General features: G+C 40.8%; 1 protein-coding gene across 3 annotated transcripts; it reads left to right on the top strand.

Annotated features, from left to right (window-relative positions):
• Window positions 1-1381: 1381 nt before the first annotated feature.
• clockb (clock circadian regulator b) lies at window positions 1382-18531 on the top strand. 3 transcript variants are annotated; one of them, XM_070855966.1, is made up of 25 exons: window positions 1387-1471; window positions 1577-1943; window positions 3488-3567; window positions 4124-4280; window positions 4924-5012; window positions 5553-5612; window positions 6676-6824; window positions 7498-7589; window positions 7828-7917; window positions 8040-8160; window positions 8789-8902; window positions 9253-9371; window positions 9490-9572; window positions 9890-9996; window positions 10098-10245; window positions 10472-10547; window positions 11001-11145; window positions 11368-11471; window positions 11682-11909; window positions 12324-12482; window positions 13143-13343; window positions 13988-14181; window positions 14327-14456; window positions 14799-14933; window positions 15060-18531. In XM_070855966.1, the coding sequence occupies exons 5-25, from the start codon at window positions 4996-4998 to the stop codon at window positions 15327-15329; spliced, it is 2742 nt and encodes a 913-aa protein (XP_070712067.1). In that variant the 5' UTR covers window positions 1387-1471; window positions 1577-1943; window positions 3488-3567; window positions 4124-4280; window positions 4924-4995; the 3' UTR covers window positions 15330-18531. The 3 variants fall into 3 exon arrangements, with proteins under 3 accessions (XP_070712066.1, XP_070712069.1, XP_070712067.1); XM_070855965.1 differs by lacking the exon at window positions 1577-1943 and having other exon boundaries at window positions 1382-1471; XM_070855968.1 differs by lacking the exon at window positions 1577-1943 and having other exon boundaries at window positions 1382-1471; window positions 14802-14933.
• The last annotated feature ends 430 nt before the right edge of the window (window positions 18532-18961 follow it).

An 18961-nucleotide genomic window follows, 5' to 3' on the forward strand; every position in this document is an offset into this window, starting at 1 on the left:
TTTAATATTCTAAGTACATTTAGCTGATAATAGTTATGATGCATATTATATATTATCTATTGTACATATTTTTTCTTAAGTAACATTTTGAATGCAGGACTTTTACTTGTAACAGAATATTTCTACACCGTGTTATTTCTATTTTAGCTTAAGTAAGACACCTGAGCATTTCTCCCACTGCTGATGATGACACAACCTGAACCCCTCTATTAACATAGCAGCAACGTCACATAAAACATCCTTTTCTCTTTTTTGTTGTTGTTGTTGTTGTTGTTGTTGTTGTTGCAACAATTAAGGTATTGTTTTGTTTTCATTTTTAAATTGAGGGTTTAAGAGGGTGCAACACATCAGAACTTAAACGATTCCAATATAAGTTATGAATTGCTTGTAAATGAAGGTAGAACTGTGAGATTTGTGTATCGACAGTGGTGTAGTCCTCAGCAGAGAACTTTAATTCTGCAGCAGTGAGACAGTAGCTTCTTTATTATGTCTCTATATATACAATTTATGTTATGATAACAGAATATTCTCATGTCCACAAAGACTATGAACAATACAGTAGGCTATAAATAGCCATCACTGCAACCATTATACATATTTACTGCAGCCCTTAAACAGCCAGTCTCCTTTGTCTAATGTTTAAGCTTGTATGCAGAATGCACTTTTGCAATAAAAGCATGACAATAAAAATGGCACAGTCGTTTGTAGAAAATGTGAAATGATCATCTAATCCCACATTTAAAAAAAACCCTCTAAAAGCGCAGCAGAATATGAATTTAGGGGAACCTCGACGCCGTATAGGTTCAACGTCACGGCCTGTAGAGGCTCTGATTGGCTGTCGATAAAAGGGGAAACCCCTTGCCATGAGACAGGGCCATCCCTTCCCTGCTCTGCACCGTCCTGGCCACCGTCCAATGTCACATTCACAGCCCATTCACTCTAACCTAATCTGTGTGCTTCATAGGATAATAACATGGAGGATGTGTTGATGATGCATATGAACACAAGCATGAAAACACCTAATTATGGCGACATTTTAGGTTTAAAGTCAAAATATGAAACCAGGAATTTAATAAAACGCGAATCAACTTGGTGTCTGCTGCAGGGGATCCGCCATTCTCGTTTTAAATGCACCAGAAGTGCAGCCTCTACCTTGTCCTTTTAATCTCTTATCATATAAAAAAAAAAACTATTCGGCAGTGACAGTGGAGCAGCCAGGTTGGAAAAAACCACCAATAAAACACGTCCCCTCTGAAGAGCAACACAGAGATCCCCTCCGCTTTTGCTGCTACTGTACTTGCCAAATAGTGCGCCCTACTGTCTCTATTGCGCATGACTGTACGTCGTAATATGAAGTAGGCCTCCTGTTTTTCTCCCCAACCCGGAGCGAGTGAGTCCTCCTGGCCCCCACCGCCGCGATGCAACGTTCAAGTAAGCAAAACACGGAGGCTGCCGTCGATTATTCCTGAAGGTAAGGGTTTTTTAATGCATATCCAAAGCCAGCGGTGGTCAAATAGCGCGGCCGCTGCGGTCTGTAAACGGTGTTTTTATTTTTTTTAATTTTTTTTTTTTGAAGCGTGCGGAAGCGGACGGACTGCAGAGGAGGCTTCGGGACTGTTTCCGCACGCTTGAGGGAGAGCAAGGCCCAGTGACCCACATTCAGAGCAGCCAGTGTCTATGTGTACGAGTGGGCGAGCGTGTGCGCGCATCCCTGTCAGTGTGTGTGTATGCATGCATGTGTGTGTATATATATATATGTGTGTGTGTGTGTGTGTGTGTGTGTGTGTGTGTGTGTGCATACATCTGCCGCGAAAATGTTTCCACCATCGCTGCTTTTAGGCATTTCTCCGCGACCCACATTTGTGTTTTTATCGGCTCTCGGGAGGACCTTGCCCCGCGCGGGTGTCCAGGCTCGGTCTCCTCGCGGTGTTTGAGCACCGACGGTAATATTTCAGTAGTATTATTTTGTCTTCAATGTCAGTTGTTGCGTGACAGCTTGAGGCTCAGCGCCAGCTTTATCGGGACAGAAACTGGTCTTCCGTCTGTTTTTACTCCTCAAACCTGAGGTGCTTCAGCTGCCGTGGCCGTGTGTCTCAGTGTTCGTGTAGCGCGAGGAAACGGGGACAGTAAGAGCATTAAATCTCTGAGTTAAATGCTCAGTTTTCGGTAGCGAGCTTAGTTAGCCTGCTAGCTAGCTATACGGGTTGCTCTCTTACGGTTGTATAACGAGCACCTGTGGCACTAAAAGGTATATTAAACATGTTACTGTGCCTGTCTGAAGCTAATGGGTGTTCAGGTCGCCTGGATTACATGGTCCCCTCTGAGCTATGCTGCTAATGTCAGTGTTTATTCATTGGTGAGCAGAGAAGCTCAATAAAGGAGCTCACTCACTGGCCATCAGGAGTACATGACTGTAGGTCAGGGTTGGCCAAACCCTCGGACCCAGGACCTGAAGATGGTTTAGCAAAAAAAAAATCTCCCACTAAAATAAGAACTATATTAGCATCAGTGCTAAATTGGTGCAATAGCCAGGTAGCTTTTACCTAGTCTGACCTTCCTGTGCACTGTCATATCTTACAGTAAAATCCTTTTAGGACCACATTGGAGACCACATGTGGTTCACAATGTGGTCCAGGTGGAGGTGTTTTGTCTGATCGGTGTTGGGTCTGCTTGATAAGATTGGGAAGTGTTCGCTTGGACATCACAAAAACAGTTGGATAATAAAATGCCAGTGTTTCCTAGTTATAGCTTCTCAGTTGTGAGGATTTGCTGCTCTTTTTTTTTTTATCTCATAGTAATATGAATATTTAAGTTTTGGACTGGTGAAAAGGAAAAACAAGCATCTCAAAGACATCACCTCGGGCTGTGGGAAAGTGAGATGTATATTTAATAGACCAGATGATAAACTGATAAAATAAATAGTCGATCATTTGATGATGAAAATAATGGAGCTGAAATGATGAGTCAATTTATCTATTGGTCAACTGATGTTATACATGACTCCAGGTTCAGTTTCTCAATTGAGATGATAGTCTGCTTTTTTTTTTTTTTTCAAATCACTGTAAACAGCCATTTTACACCAATTACACACTATTTTGTGACATTAAATAGACTGAACATGAATGGTTGATAGGTTAACTGAAAAACTAATTGGCTTATTAACTGAGAATGAAAATAATCATTAGTTACAGCCATGATAGAGTAATAAGCCTATCTTTTAGTTTTGTGGACTGTTGGTAGGACAAGACAAACAATGTGCAGGTGACACTTTGGGCTTTGACAAAGTGATGGGGACAGTTTTTTGACCAAACCTATATTATTTAACACTTTGTTAGTTGGTTGCAGCCATTATTTTTGCTATTAACTGGCAGAATCTAATATTTACTTTCCCTGTCGGCCTCTAGAATTTGCCTGCATGGTAAACAGTGAACGTACGCAGGCCCCATGGTATGTTTGTGAGTGAATCAGGGTTTTTTTTGTGTTGCAGGTGAGGTGTGGCCAACACATGAAGATCTGTCAGTGCCTGAAAGGACAGCTAGTTTTGCCTGCAAAGAGACATTCCAGAAAGTAAGTTAAAAAAAATCCTGAAGTACAAATATTGTAGGCATAATAATTGATTTATTTCTGATTTCCTTGCTGCACTGTTGTATGGTATTCACACATTACATACTTTGTGGCGCATCATTGAAATTCCAGGATGAAAATCTATATTATTAGATATTTACTGTTACTATACTGGTAGTCACTGCAGCACGGTTGAATTTAATAAATGCAAAATGGCACACTGTAAAACTGGTTAAAAACTTAAATAAAATTGTCATTGGTTGATGACTTGGTAAAGGTGATCTACTACACTAGCTGGTAACCTGTAAAAATACATTAAAAAGAAATACAACTAAAGTACAAACTGTCTAAAAATGTATATGCAGGTGAGCTGGTTTTGATTTAACACAAAGTATCTGATTCTACATAAGAAACAGCAGTTAAATGTTGTAGGTTGAGAGAAAATATTTAAAAAGTGAAAGTTTTTATTGCATTGGACTGGTACATTGCTACAGGCTGCACATAAATTGACCTGATGACCCCTCTTGACCCCAGTTTTCTGCTCTGATTTCTCCCACAGATTTGGATAACCACCATGTCTTTCACATGGTCCGGTGCTATCTCGTGACCCTAATGACCTCAAAGCCAGTTTTGACCATAGAGTCAGCTTTGACCGCACACCCTCTCTACAACCCCTGAAAAGACGTTAACTGACCGTGTGCATAAGCTGCATTGGGGTAGGAAGTGACTGCACTCACATGCATACACACAGAGCTGTGTTGTGATACTCTTAAGTGAGTGAGTGAAAGAGTTTGATCGTGCAGATCATTCTTTCTAACCGAGTAAATCTAATTGCACTTGTGTCGCAACGTTGGTTTTTCCCGCATCTGTGCTTTGATTCAGTTAACATCAAAATATTCATCAGTTGCACATTGAAGCACAAAAGGAGCCGCAATAGTGAGTAAAGCTAATAAATGTAATTAGTTTTGAGGAATGACACAATGGGTGAAAAAGTACATTAAACGCGTTCATAAATACTTGTATCAACAAGGACTTTGCATCAGAGACCAGTTAACCAGTTTGTCAAGATGAGTGTGTCTGTGTGTGTGTGTGTGCAGTTACAAATGTGTCAAAATGAATCCAACTAATTAGGAGCGGGAATCTTTGGGAATCTTGTGATTTTAGTTTGATTTCAATCTCGTTGGTGAGTGGATGCAAGAATCTATTCTGAATCCAAGATTGATTCATGATTTAATAAATAGAACAGAGAAACTATTTTCAGGCTGTCACTGCAGTACGCTATATTCACTCATGATTTTGCTCCACTGAGTTGCAAATCATAGTTGGCACTTGCAATATTTGTGTTTTCTGTCTCTCCAGGTGGTCTTCCAAATGCCTACCTCACGCCTAAAGAGCAAATCACTGCAGCCACAGCCCTGATCAGAAGCCACCATGACATCAAGCATAGGGTATGCTGCAACACTGCTCTGTGTGTGTGTGTGTGTGTGTCTCCATATGTAATGATAAAATATGGTGAGATGTCAAAATAAACTAGATTTCTTCTTCTGATAAAACAACAATACTGACGATAGTAATGTTAAGAAGAACAATAATAGCCATGTTATCAGTCAGATGTTAAGATATTCATCAAGTGCTCCAGATTCTTCTGTACAAATGCAATTGTTTGTATTGACCCATATTAATTAAAACGTAGGCAAGAACACGCCCTGTTGCACAAATGTACTCGTAACCTTCTTGGCAAGCACAACACATTCCTTCTCTCTCTCTCTCTCTCTCTCTCTCTCTCTCTCTCTCTCCCTTTTTTTGTGTGACCCAAAAATAAACCTGCTCTTGGCATGTAGGAATCCTCTCATTAGCCAACATCCGTCATTAGCTATTATTAACAATACATATCTGCTTTCAAGCTGCCAACAAACATGCACACACTGAACAAAACACAATGTGAGTTGAGGGAGAAAAACTGTGAATATTTGTCTCTTCTCCTATAGGGATGATTGTAGCATCTTTGATGGGTTGATGGAAGAAGATGAAAAGGACAAAGCAAAACGGTAAGATTCTTGTAAAAAGATAAACAACTGACTTTATTGTATGATGCACTGAACAATCACACTGTCCGAGCATTTCCATGGTCACATGACAACAGGGTTACACCTGCTGTAAAAACAAAATTAAAGCTGCAAGCAGCGATGATCGCGCCTCCTCACCTCTGCATGTGGAGGCGTGATGCAGATGCAGCGCTGTTAGTGGACACCAACTGATGGACACGGCTCTTAATTTTAATGTATTTTGGACACTGCACAAAGGAGTTTAATGTCTCTTCCTGTGTTCACTGTGCGGCACTAGAGAACAATCACTAATCGTTCACTATGTACATCAGATGCAGACCACACCATGTAAATTTCATATTCATAGAATTATCATTGTCACAAAAGGCTTAACTCCTGTTGCCAGTAGATGGCACAAATACTGTGACTCCTACTTGGCTTGTAAATTTCTTCAGGCGGGGACTCAACGTGAAATTTGGGGCTGATTGTACAGTGTACATTCAAGTTATAACAACTTCCTGTTTCATTGTGAATTATGGAAGTTGTGCGCCTCACCACAGCCAAGCTGTTTGAGTTTTGCACACTACTTTTCATCATTAGGTTTCCGTTACACACAATGCACACAAGTTTAAGGTGGATCTGATCTGAATTCTGTACATCTTGATATAATTTAATGAAATGCACTTCAATGAAAAAATGCACAAAAATGTCACAATAAATTAAATTGGCTGACTTCCTGTTGGGTTTAAGTCATGGTACCAAAGTGGTTAGGTATGCCTGCCAAATTTTGTATGTGTGGGTGGAACATGCCATAAGGACTCCTGCATTGACATTTTGTTGAGGGGTGCTATCAAGCCATTTTGCCATGCCCATGTGCGAGACCCATGAAATGTATACATCTTCACCAAGTCTGACGTGTATGCAAAATTTCAATAGTTTTCGAGCACGATTAATTTGAAAACAGTAATTCCTTGGACCTGGCCCTCACTCCAATCAGTGCTCGGACCCTAAAAATCTCTTTAAATGTAACATTTAGAATCTAATTCATAACTGGCTTTGATTGCAGCGTGTCCCGTAATAAGTCTGAGAAGAAGCGGAGAGACCAGTTCAATGTCCTCATCAAGGAACTTGGCACAATGTTGCCGGGCAACACCAGGAAAATGGACAAGTCCACCATCCTGCAGAAAAGCATCGACTTCCTGTGTAAACACAAAGGTCAGGGCTTTCTACCATCCTCACCTCACTTTCTGTGTTTACACCTCGCAGGGTGGACACCTTTTGATCTATATTTAGTCTTTATTGTTGTCTTGTGTACACTGTTGACGGTGCTTGTTTACGCTCATTACTAGAGCTTGTTAAAAGGAAAAGGCTTTCCATGGTTTTATTACACTTTTAATGAGACGTGTACTGCCGTTTAACTTTTCGTTGGCGTCTTGTTGACTTGATGTGTTATGATTAATAACTATGCCACACTTAACTTCTGAGATTGACCTACTTTACACCTACGTCCTCTACTGTCTTTCCCCTCATAATCTCAGTTGATCAACTCTTGACTACTGGGATTCTCTAATGCGGAAATGTTTAATTATGGTGCATGGGTTAATATTCTTTTTAATCCTAGCTCTTATCAGTGCTGTGCATGATAAGTAACTCAACTGCCACTTCACTGGTGCTCTGTGTTATCTAGTGGTCTGTTTAACTGCCTTGTTTTCACTCTGAGCCTTGTACTATCAATACATTTTTGTACCATCTTTGTCCTTTGTTATTGCATGATTTGTCTTGATTGTCTCTTTTATGTACTCTCACCTCATACATTTTTCCTCACTTTTTCTGAAAGACTTTAGTTTCCTCTTAATAAAACCCATTTGCTTTCCCTTTCCCCCGTCAGAGATCGCAGCCCAGTCAGAGTCGAGTGAGATCAGGCAGGACTGGAAGCCTCCGTTTCTTAGCAATGAGGAGTTCACCCAGCTCATGCTGGAGGTCAGAAATCTCACATTTTGTACTTCAGTCCTGTCTGTGTATGATTGTACTATTGTGGTAAATGTTTCATGACCAGGGTCAACATTCATTCACATTACCCTCAATAAATCAAATTCTATAATAATGTTATTTTTAGAAGTATATTATAATTGTTTATTTTTCATGTTTTTAACAAATGCAGCAGCTGAAGTAAATTGACATTTAAGGGTGTTTTCTTTATCCTGATCTGCATTTTCAGGCTCTGGATGGGTTCTTTATAGCATTAATGACTGATGGGAACATCCTTTACGTCTCTGAGAGTGTCACCTCACTACTAGAACACCTACCGGTGAGTAACGCTGGTTCCGTCTATTGCCTGTTGTGTGTGTGTGTGTCTCAGATTCAACTTTTCAGGATCACCTTTATGTGTGCTAAAAAACTTCTCTTCACTCTTCTCTGTGTGTTCCCCAGACGGACTTGGTGGACCAGAACCTGTTAAACTTCCTGCCTATTGGAGAACACTCCGATGTGTACAAGGCTCTGTCCACGCATCCTTCAGACCCAGAGAGCCTTAACTCCGATTACCTGAAGAGTCAGTAACACCCCAAGTCATATTACACCATAAATGCTGCTTGTTTCAATGTTATCCTGTAACACTGTACTATATTGTGTGTCTGGTGATTATCAGTCAGTTTAACTTTTACCTCTGTACTTCACTAATACTATAAATGTGTTTTTTAGCTTTCCAAAGAAAATGTCTTATTTTGTTTCAGTCTCAAACAAGAAACCCATGTTTATCCCATTGACTATAATTAAATGTATATTAGATATAAATGTATAAATTAATATCTCTTACGTAAAGAATGTGTAAAGCTTTCGTAACTTTCATAGCTTTTCATTAGATCTGTAGCTAATTATGCTAGTTTAGTATGAATCCTGCCCTGTTCGTCTCTTCTGTTGGAAGCTAATTTGGTGGATATAAAGTAATCATAGCCCTGAGCCATCTTGTGAGACTGGAATAGCTAAACAAAGTTAATACTGGCTTATTTATTGCATGATGCTTGGGCATCATAATTGCAGTTTTGTCCTGATTTCCCTCCACCACTGCGGGACATTTTAAATGCATTGAACAATGTTTTTACTGGATGCCACAACAGTTGAATTTTTCACTTAATGTAGATTTTCAACCCAACGTGTATTCATTTATGTTTTGTTTTCAGCTAAGAACCACCTGGAGTTCTGCTGCCACATGCTGCGAGGGACCATTGACCCCAAAGAACCCCAGATCTACGAATATGTGAAGTTCATTGGCAACTTCAAGTCGCTCAGCAATGGTATGTCACTTAAATAGCAATATTTGATTGAATATTGCATGTAGAAATTGTTTTAAAAAAAAAAAGCCAAATGGCATTAAAGTGAAGCAGTAATTACTTATTTCTTTGCTATTTTCCAAAATAAGCTTGTGGGAAAGTCCACCAGTACATAGTGACGGAGAACTTTGTGAAGTCAAGCCGGCTTAAGCAGAAGTTGATAAAAACTCGATTATGAATTGTACAGTGCACATGTTTGAGTGCCAGCAGTCACCGCTCCTGTTTCTGTGTCCTTCCTACGGAGCCATACTGTACATGCATTGACTCACAAAGTTAGCAACCTTTTCAATAACAAGCTGTTCTGTGTTTTGTAGTTCCCAACAGTACAAGGAATGGCCTAGCAGGGGTGTTACAGCGGTCTCTACAACCTGCGTTCGATGACCAGGTGTGCTTTGTAGCCACTGTTCGGCTGGCCAAACCTCAGTTTATCAAGGTATTCACACACACACACACACACACACACAAGCAAATAAAATCACACTAAGTCATTAGTTGATAATTTTATCTAATCTATCTTCTCCCTTCTGCTGTTTTTGTTTGTGTATTCGTAGGAGATGTGTACAGTGGAGGAGCCCAATGAAGAATTCACCTCCAGACACAGTCTAGAATGGAAGTTCCTCTTCTTAGACCACAGGCAAGCACACAAATTATGCAAACTATATACTCGGGCTGAAGTGTGTGGCCATTCACGACAACTATAAACACTTTTGTTTCTCTGGTTGGTTGGACATGTCGTTCTCTTTGAGCGTAACCCAATCATTACATTTACATAATGCTAAATTGTTTGAGATGTGAACATTTGAGCTGCATCAGGTTTGTTTAATGAGTTTAATGAAATCTACAAGCACCCGGTTATTCACGGTCACTTTTATTCATGAGCTCCAGGACTTTGTGAAGCTTACCATCTGTTTTTTTTTGTGTGTGTGTGTGTGCACCATTTCTAATTTTCAGAGCTCCACCAATCATAGGCTACCTGCCTTTTGAGGTTCTGGGAACATCAGGGTACGACTATTACCATGTGGACGACCTGGAGACACTAGCCAAGTGTCACGAACACTGTGAGGGTTCACATTTACACATTTTCAGTTTTTTGTAAGAGCTTTTCTCTGCTCGTTATTTTTAACTTGTGCTCTTGCCTGCCTGTCTCTCTCCTGTTCAGTGATGCAGTACGGCAAAGGGAAATCTTGCTACTACCGTTTCCTGACTAAAGGGCAACAGTGGATCTGGCTTCAGACGCACTACTACATCACCTATCACCAGTGGAACTCTCGGCCCGAGTTTATTGTCTGCACGCACACAGTAGTCAGGTACTGCAACTGAATGTTGCCTCATTTTGTTCTGATCATTTCACTTTTCCAGACCCTTGTTAAGAGTCTGATAATAAAAGGCATCTCATATATACCAATGTGACCTTTTTTTTTCTGATGGCACAGCATATCTCAATTGTTAATTGTTTAAAATACTCATGCACAACACCTTCTTGCATTTTCACCAGTGGTCTCTTAAACATCCCCTTTTTTATCTGAAATGCAGCTATGCAGAGGTGAGGGCAGAACAGCGCAGAGAGCTGGGCATTGAAGAGTCTAACCGAGAAGTTACTGCGGATAAGGTGAGAACTCACTTCTAGAAATGGTCTGTACGCTGTTTTTACAAACACATCATCCCAGTAATTAAAGAATCACAATAATCGATTGTATTCAGCCTCATTAGGAGCCATCATATTATTAGATTTGTCAAAAGGCTCACAAAAGAAAACCCTAATGTAAACTGTCACACACAACAGGAAGCCAAGAGACAGTTTTTTTTCCAAATTTGTTATTTGTTAACTTCTGTAAATGAGTTGCTACTGACTATTAACAGTTTTCACACATTTTCACATTGTCCATAAACGGTTAACTGTTGTTCTCTGATGCATTGATAGGACAGCAGGCTAAAACACATGCAGTGTATTTACTGTATATTGTTTGTTCAAATCAGAATTCATATGCAGTATGCATTCTCACTTTAATTGTTAAGGGATCGGCTGTCAAGTATATTTTTCCTCTGCTTTATCTGTTTTTAGAGTCAGGACTCTGGCTCAGAGTCACAGCTGAATACGTCCAGCCTCAAGGAGGCCCTGGAGCGATTTGACCACAGCCGGACACCCTCGACCTCTTCGCGGAGTTCTCGCAAGTCCTCATCACACGTCTCTGACAACACTTGCACTTGTAAGGACACACACGCTCTCATGCAGTTTTTATGCACATATATGTTTATGTATATGTATATATGCGTTGATTAGTTTTACCCTGACATAATACTCTAAAGACGAGCCAGTGACACATCAGTTGTGGAGTTTAATGGGATGACGAAGCCCTAAAGTAAGATGATATTGTCAGCAGACAGTATCGTCACCAGGGTCTTGCTCATCAATGATTCTGTCTCTGCAGCAACAGCCTCCAAGCTACACATGGACACGGCCACGCCTCCTCGGCAGTCGCTGGCCTCCACCATGGAGATGACATCACAGCGTCGCTCATCCATCAGCAGCCAGGTGAGCCTTGATTGGCCAAAACACTAACACATAGTGAACTAGGATTTCCTTTTTTTCACAGATACTAATTTACTTATTTATAACAGAAACAGAGATGGGTTCTTATTTGCTCAGTGCAGTTTTAGAATGCAGTGTGGTTAGGGAAAGGTCACATCACAAATCCATTCACTTAAGTTGTAATAATTCTCTTTATTATCTGTATATTTGCAGTCCATGAGTTCTCAGACCACAAGCCAGAGTGTAACTCCAGGTATGATCACTCAGCAACAGCAACAACAGCAACAACAGCAACAGCAGCAACAACAGCAGCAACAACAGCAACAACAACAGCAACAACAACAACAGCAACAGCAACAACAACAGCAACAACAACAACAACAACAACAGCAGCAGCAACAACAACAGCAACAACCACAGCCACTACAGACAAATGTACAGGTGAGAAAGGCAATGCTGTACTGGTGCAGTTTAATACAAAAACAACACAATGCTAAAATACTACTATTTCAGGGGGTCCTGGTCCTAAAAGGTCAATGATTGCTTGTTTCTTGTATTCTGTGATATTTAACTATATACTTGTAGGTGTTTTACACCAGGTCAGACAAAAAATTGATTCATGTCACATTGGGCCCTGGAAAACTGTTATGGGCATTTTTGACTATTTTCTGACCATTTATAGACCAAATGATAAATCAGTCAATGGAGAAAATAATCAGCATCAGCCAAGATTTTTCTGTCCGTTTGCAAGTGTTTTGTATTGACGACTAGAGCATCAGTTAGTGTTACCTGTGTGCACACATAGTCAGCACTGCTGAAGTCACCAACCTGTTCTTTTTCTCTCTCCACCCACAGCCGGTGATGGAGTTCACAGCACAGGTGAATGCCATGCAGCATCTAAAAGATCAGCTGGAACAGAGGACAAGAATGATCCAGGCTAACATCCAGCGGCAGCAAGAGGAGCTGAGACACATCCAAGAGCAGCTGCAGAGAGTCCAGGGGCAGGGCATACAGGTACAGCTCATGCAGACTTTTTTTCTTTAGAAAAATGCGGCCTTTTTGTGCAAATCAATGTTAAATTTAGAGTCTGCTCGTTGTATGTTTATTAAATTTATTCTCCTGTTTTGAAATGTGATATTTTTAATGTAGTGCATTAGCTCCAGTTTGATTCGTGACAGTTTGATCTAGTTGGGTTTGGGTAGAAGAGAGAGAGTTGATAAATGGTGAAGGGCTATATTTGATAAAAGAGTATGTTTAACTTCACCTTAACTTTTACAACAAAAGAAAACAAATCCTATTCAAACAATAAACCCAAGAGCTACCTCAGTTTACTGAAAGGGTTTCTTTTATTCACTGAATAATTGCATACTTACCTTTTGAAAACGCACTTTCATTTGAAATTTCGAAGATTGTCTCGTTGAACAAAACTAGCACACTGCCTCTCTCCGTTTTTAAAAGATCAGTAGGTTTATTATTCTGTGTCTTTTCCTGTTGTGTCGTATCTGCTTTGCCTGACCTAGAGCAGAACAAGAATCAGGCATGATGTATTTTTTCTGTTATTACAATGAATACATATTTAGATTGGGCAAATAACTGTAGAAAAATGACTTTATGCACACAAACATAGACATCGACCAAACCGTGACCTGACATCTAGTGTTTCCCTCTTGACAGATGTTGCTGCAGCAGCAGGGGGGAGCGATGAACGTGCAGCTCCCCCAGGTGGGGTCAGTCCAACAAACGAATGCTTTGGCCAGTCAGGTCCAGCAAACAGCAATTAACCCCGTCCATTCAGGAACTCAGCAGCTCACCATACAGCAACAGGCACCGCCCCCCCAGCAGAACCTACAGCAGCAGACCAACGCCCTCACACAGGTGACACACACACACACACACACACACACACACATATTCGAGGTCCTCTGAGCACACTAATCTCACAAACTTTTGACACTATTGGTTACATTTATGTGGATGATTTCCCAACTACAAAATCACAGGACCGCTCTGTGAAGTTGAAGTGTTTACATACTATTCACATGACAGGAAAAATCACAGGGCATGCAGTTAGTGTCATCATGTGAGAGATTTCAAAGAATTGAGTGACTGTGGAGAACTGTGAAACACACGAGCCAGCATACGTACCGTGATTAGAGATGCCCTCTATAATCTGCTATTGAGAAACGTTTATCTTGTCTAAGTTATCTTGTCATGTGATAATGAAGTCCATTCTAAACAAGTAGGGCAACAGAAGCAACACATTTCATCCTTACTATATTGGGCTTTTTCCAAGTCTTCAAGTAGCTTCAGTACAACCTCCCAGGCCACTTGATGTAGACACCTTCCTATTGCAGACAAAAATAATCTATAGAACATTTATTAAGATATGTTCAAATTGCAGGTATGAATGAGATTAAAATTAAATGAGATAATGGGAGAAAAATCCACAAAAAAGCTAGTCTCTTTTTTTAAAGGAACGTCATGTCCTTCCACTCCCTCCCCACATTGTCATTCTCCAGCCCCAGCGTCAGCCGCAGCAGCCTCCCCAGGCTCAGCCCCAAGCCCAGGGCTCTGTATCTGCTCCACTATACAACACCATGATGATTTCCCAGCCAGGGCAGCCCAACGTGCTGCAGATAAGCACCAGCATGCCGCAGAACAACACACAGCAGGGCACAGCCGTGGCCACCTTCACACAGGACCGACAGATCCGGTAGGTAGAAAGTAACCCAGGTACAACCTTAGTAAGCAGAATTCTGACACCATGCTGTTTTAGAGAAGGTTTAATTAGTAGACTTCCAACATGATTCATGGCCACTGTCTTTTCTTTTTCTTTTTCTCCATGTCACTTCCATCAGGTTCCCAGCAGGGCAGCAGCTGGTGACCAAGCTTGTGACGGCTCCAATGGCATGTGGAGCAGTAATGGTGCCCACCTCAATGTTCATGGGACAGGTGGTCACTGCATACAATCCCTTTGGTGGGCAACAGGTAAAGACAAAGCCACATGAGTCATGGAGCAACTAATGAAACTGTATCTAAGATCAGAACAAGCACTCTGAATGAAGTAACCACCAAACTGCTCAGTGCTGACAGACTGTGGTTATTGTGTCAGCATGTTTAAATTAGATAAAATTGACTTCATTTGTCTTTCCAGTGTAAAAGTATTTTAGAAATCCTTACAGAATCCATTTGTAGAGATTACTCCAATAATAAAACTTATTGTTAGGGATCTCTCTAAAAGCATAAATAGCCTACAATATTCTAAAGAAAATGTAATGTCAATACATCCAGTACATGTGTTGTTCTGCGCTAACTCCTTTGTCAATTCAGCAGGGAGGACAAACACAGACCCTGACTCTGCAGCCAGCCCAACCGCCCCAAGGTCAGCCCGACGGCCAAAACCAGACGACTGTAGTGGCACAGAGCGGCCAGCAGGGGCAGCAGCAACAACAGCAATTCCTTCAGGTATGCGTAGAGGGCAGCAAAAATCATGTATTTAAATAGAAATTCTAACAAAATGTGAAGTTATTTGAAGTTATGAATGAGAATAAAGCATATTATTCAAATGTGCTTGCACTGGTTTCTTCTCAGGGCACTCGTCTCCTCCATAGTAACCAGTCCACCCAGCTGATTCTACAGGCAGCTTTCCCACTCCAACAACAGGGCACCTTCACCCAGGCACCACACCAACAGCAACCACAACAACAACAACAACAGCAGCAACAACAGCAGCAGCAGCAACGGCAACAGCAACAATCTCACCACCAGAGGCACCAGCAGCAGCTGAAACCACAGCCCCAGAAACAGCAGAAAGCGCCGTCATCGCACAGGACTGACAGTGTCAGCAGCCAACCACAGTAAAGCCTGGAGGACAGCGTGTCAAGTTAGAAAACCTGGGGAACTGAAATTGTGAGGCACTGTTGCCTGCATTTGTTTTGGTTGCGTGACTGTCAAAAACTTCCCTTTCCCCAGAATCGTTGCCCTCCCTTTCTCCATCTGAAAGAAGTGAATCATAGGAAAAAGGAAAGCCTGCGAGTCCACAAGGAACTCACCAAGGATTGTCACCATGGCAACAGGATGGATTATCCCTTTTTTCCTCACCAGAGGTGGAATTGAGAGGGCGCTCCAGTCTCTGTGGTAACCCAATTTAAAAAAAGAAAAAAACACCTTATCGCTACGGTAATGACAGACTTTTTGGAAGGTGTGTCAAAGCGGACTGACCTTGTACAGATTTCCTGTATGATAAAAAAGAAAACTTGTAAATATACAACATAGCCTAACAGGAAACAGAAATGTAGTATTTTATATGATTGCATGGAAAGAATAACTGTGTAAGCTTTTATTAGTCGCTTTTGAAAAATGAATTTTTACTTTGTTCAAGTGTTTTCTGGTCAAAGACAGAGCAGTGATGTGCTCTCTCTGAAAACCCCTCCTCTTCCTCCCCGTCTCTAAAAAAAAAAAGTCCAGAATAAGGCTTTAAACTTCTGACAGTTTGTTTTTAAAAAATGGTTGGGCTTGGGGGTTTTTTCGTGGAAGTCGTGTTTTTAAACACTGTGTCTCTGAGACAAAAACGGCTCTTTTTAACTTTGTAAGGGCACATTATGTTTGGCAAGAATCTAGATTACAGTTTAACTGAAGCATTTGCAGGATGATCACTGTACGTGTAACAGGTTTAGTGATTCCAAGTGCCAATAACATAGTTAATTATGTTTTTATTTCGAGCAGACTATTCAAAAGCGTATATATTTTCCAACAAGATAATTACCCAAAATAAAGTTAATGCGTGTGTATATAGTAGGAATTATTTTTTAACAGTCAGAGAGCCCTATACGTAACAAACAGTATATCCTCAACCTCCTGAAACTTTAGCACTTGATGTGGTTGTGTACAGTAAATCACTGTCAAGACCTAGTTGTTTGTAACCTGTGGTGTGATTCTGTGAGCTAGTGTGTGTTTTTGGGAATACAATCTTTGTGTGCATGAGTGAGAATGAGAGCATCTGTGGTTGTTGTGTGCGTGAGTGTGTGTGTGTGTGTGTGTGTGTGTGAGAGAGCGTGCGCTTGTTGCCCCTTGTGTCTTACAATAATTGACTTAGTAAGGGTTTGAAGTTGCTGGATGGTACTTGTATTCTCAGGAATGTGGAAAGTTTTTAGCTTCTGCCTCAGTCTGGAACCAGACCAGGAAGGATTTGACAGTGACGCTGCAAAGACCAGAGGAAGTGTCACAAAGGGTGTGGTGATTGAATCATATTTGACCCAGATCTCTCACAGCCTTCCTCTGTGTTTCCTTATGAAAATAGTATGGAGAAAGAAGTCTCCAAATATAGTAAAACTATGCTATTTTTGTAACGATCGGAGGGCGTTGTTTGGATACAATGCAGTAGAACTATAGAGAAATATTTTTCAGCTTTCACCCAGATTGAAAAAGATTGACTTCACCAGCAAACCTGTATTTCTACAATCTGTCTCGTGGTCTTTTGTATCATCAGTGTTTCATCCTTCTTTCTCTTCCTAGGCCTCAGACACCCTCATGCAGTTCAGTTCACTCTTCTCTCAGTTCTCAAACAGCAGTTATAATCAGGGCTGTGCCCAAGACCATCTTAAAAACGGATGGAAGTGGGCCCAGCCCCTCTACTACAGTTGTAAGCCATATCAAACAGAAAAGCCTTGGATTGGATGAAGTGTAATGGTTGGCAAAGGAGAATATAGAATGTGTAGTCTTGTCTCGGAGTGTAGTAAAGACTGTGTGTGCGTGCGTGTATGTGTGAATATATAGTCTCCTGTTCTCGATACTACTTCTTGTATCACTCGGGGGTCACGATTGGTTTCCCCTGGCGATAGCCAATCAGTTCTTGCGTTGCAGTATAAAGAAATAATTGTAATATTCAAGAAACTTCCTCTCCAGTTGGGCTCAGTCTTCTGCAAGCCCGTGTGTGGGACAGCTCAACTTGAATACATGTTTGTGTGTGTGAAAGAGAGAGAGTTTGTATGCATGTTAACTGTCACTGTAACCCATTATATTTTCATATGAAAGCAGATGTGCGACTGGAAAAGATTTTATGTTTCAGACTATAAAGAATATGGGAAGTGTTATTGTTTTCCAATGATAAATTGCTCAACAAACAGTTATTTGAACACAAACACATCAGACCAGTCCCAAATGGTAACCCTCTGAGATGAGTTTTTAATTTAGGTTGGCTATGTGTGTGACTAAGCAGAGGCAAATCCTCTCCTTGACCTCATCCACAAATGTGGAATAAAAGAGAGGATTTACTGTGAGGGTCTTACTATTTGGGCCAGGTCTTCCACCCATCACATAGCAAATGTAGATTCTCTATAGACTAGCTTGTGGCGAAGGCTCTCACTCACTCTGGAGGGTTATGTTGAAATGTTTGTAGTTTGTGTCACTGATACCCAGCCCAAAGAATGTAAAGGTGTTTAAAAGAGACGAATGGATGTTGTAACTGTTGATTATGGAGAACATTTGACAGGCTTTGTGATGAAGGAAAACAAGGGGTATGAAAGAAAATCATGTTTCTCACCGCGAGGATCTTCATATAGAATCCGAAATGCAATCTAATTTAGAGGTTTTACATTATATAAGAACATTCGAATGTTTCACCATTCCAAACTTTCTGTTTATTGCAACAATAATTTTCTGACAACATCCAGTTGGAAGAAGAGTTTAAAAGCTGTTGGAAGTTGAGGTGTAGGATATTTGAAATGAGACACCATAGAGACAGCGAGCCCCCCCCCCACCCCTCCACAGAGATACACAGATCACCCTACCACTACACAATTTGGTTCTAAAGAGTCCTAGTTCTAGTATGATACTGTACACATACACAAAGCTAAAAACACCAGTATTCAGTGTAAAACGGTGCTATGCTTACCTGTACTGTATGTATGTATGTATATCCCTTCTTCTGCTCTTGAACTGTGCTCCTTTATCTACCCCAAAGTGATAATAATCAATATTTTGAAGCAAAATGTTTGCTATTATAACCCCCCTCTCCCCTCTTGGTCAATTTGAAAATAAAAACAGTTGCAAATATTATACGTGACACATGTCTGCTGCAGTTTTGTTGTGTTTTGGTCTGTTATTACTCAGTCCACCACTTTGGTCCAGACTGAAATATTTCAACACCTTTTGGATGGATTGTAATTACATTTTATCCAGACATTCATGGTCCCCAGGGGATGGCTCTTACTGACTTAAGTGATCCCCTGACTCTTCCTCTTGTGTCCCCATCAGGTTGACATTGTTATTTTTTAGTGAAAGGTCTTGACAACTATTGGAGGGACTGTCATGAAATTTTGTACAGACATTAACGGTCCCCAGATGATGTGCCACAAGATGTGCATTGGCAAAATTTGTATGAAAGCTCAAGGGAAAGGAAAAAATAATGTTCAAATAAAGTTTCCAGGCAGACACTCCTGGAAGTCACTACTCCTGGGTAAGAAATACAGTACAAACATTCATGGTCCCTGGAG

The sequence above is a fragment of the Pempheris klunzingeri genome, chromosome 3 (assembly GCF_042242105.1).
Source record: "Pempheris klunzingeri isolate RE-2024b chromosome 3, fPemKlu1.hap1, whole genome shotgun sequence".
NCBI classification, from domain to species: Eukaryota; Metazoa; Chordata; class Actinopteri; order Acropomatiformes; family Pempheridae; genus Pempheris; species Pempheris klunzingeri.

What these genes read in the sequence shown, in the direction of transcription:
- clockb (XM_070855965.1), top strand. An exon ending in CCAAACCTCAGTTTATCAAG is followed by an intron (nt 9,372 to 9,489) that starts GTATTCACACAC and finishes GTGTATTCGTAG; the next exon opens with GAGATGTGTACAGTGGAGGA. An exon ending in AGCCAAGTGTCACGAACACT is followed by an intron (nt 9,997 to 10,097) that starts GTGAGGGTTCAC and finishes TCTCCTGTTCAG; the next exon opens with TGATGCAGTACGGCAAAGGG.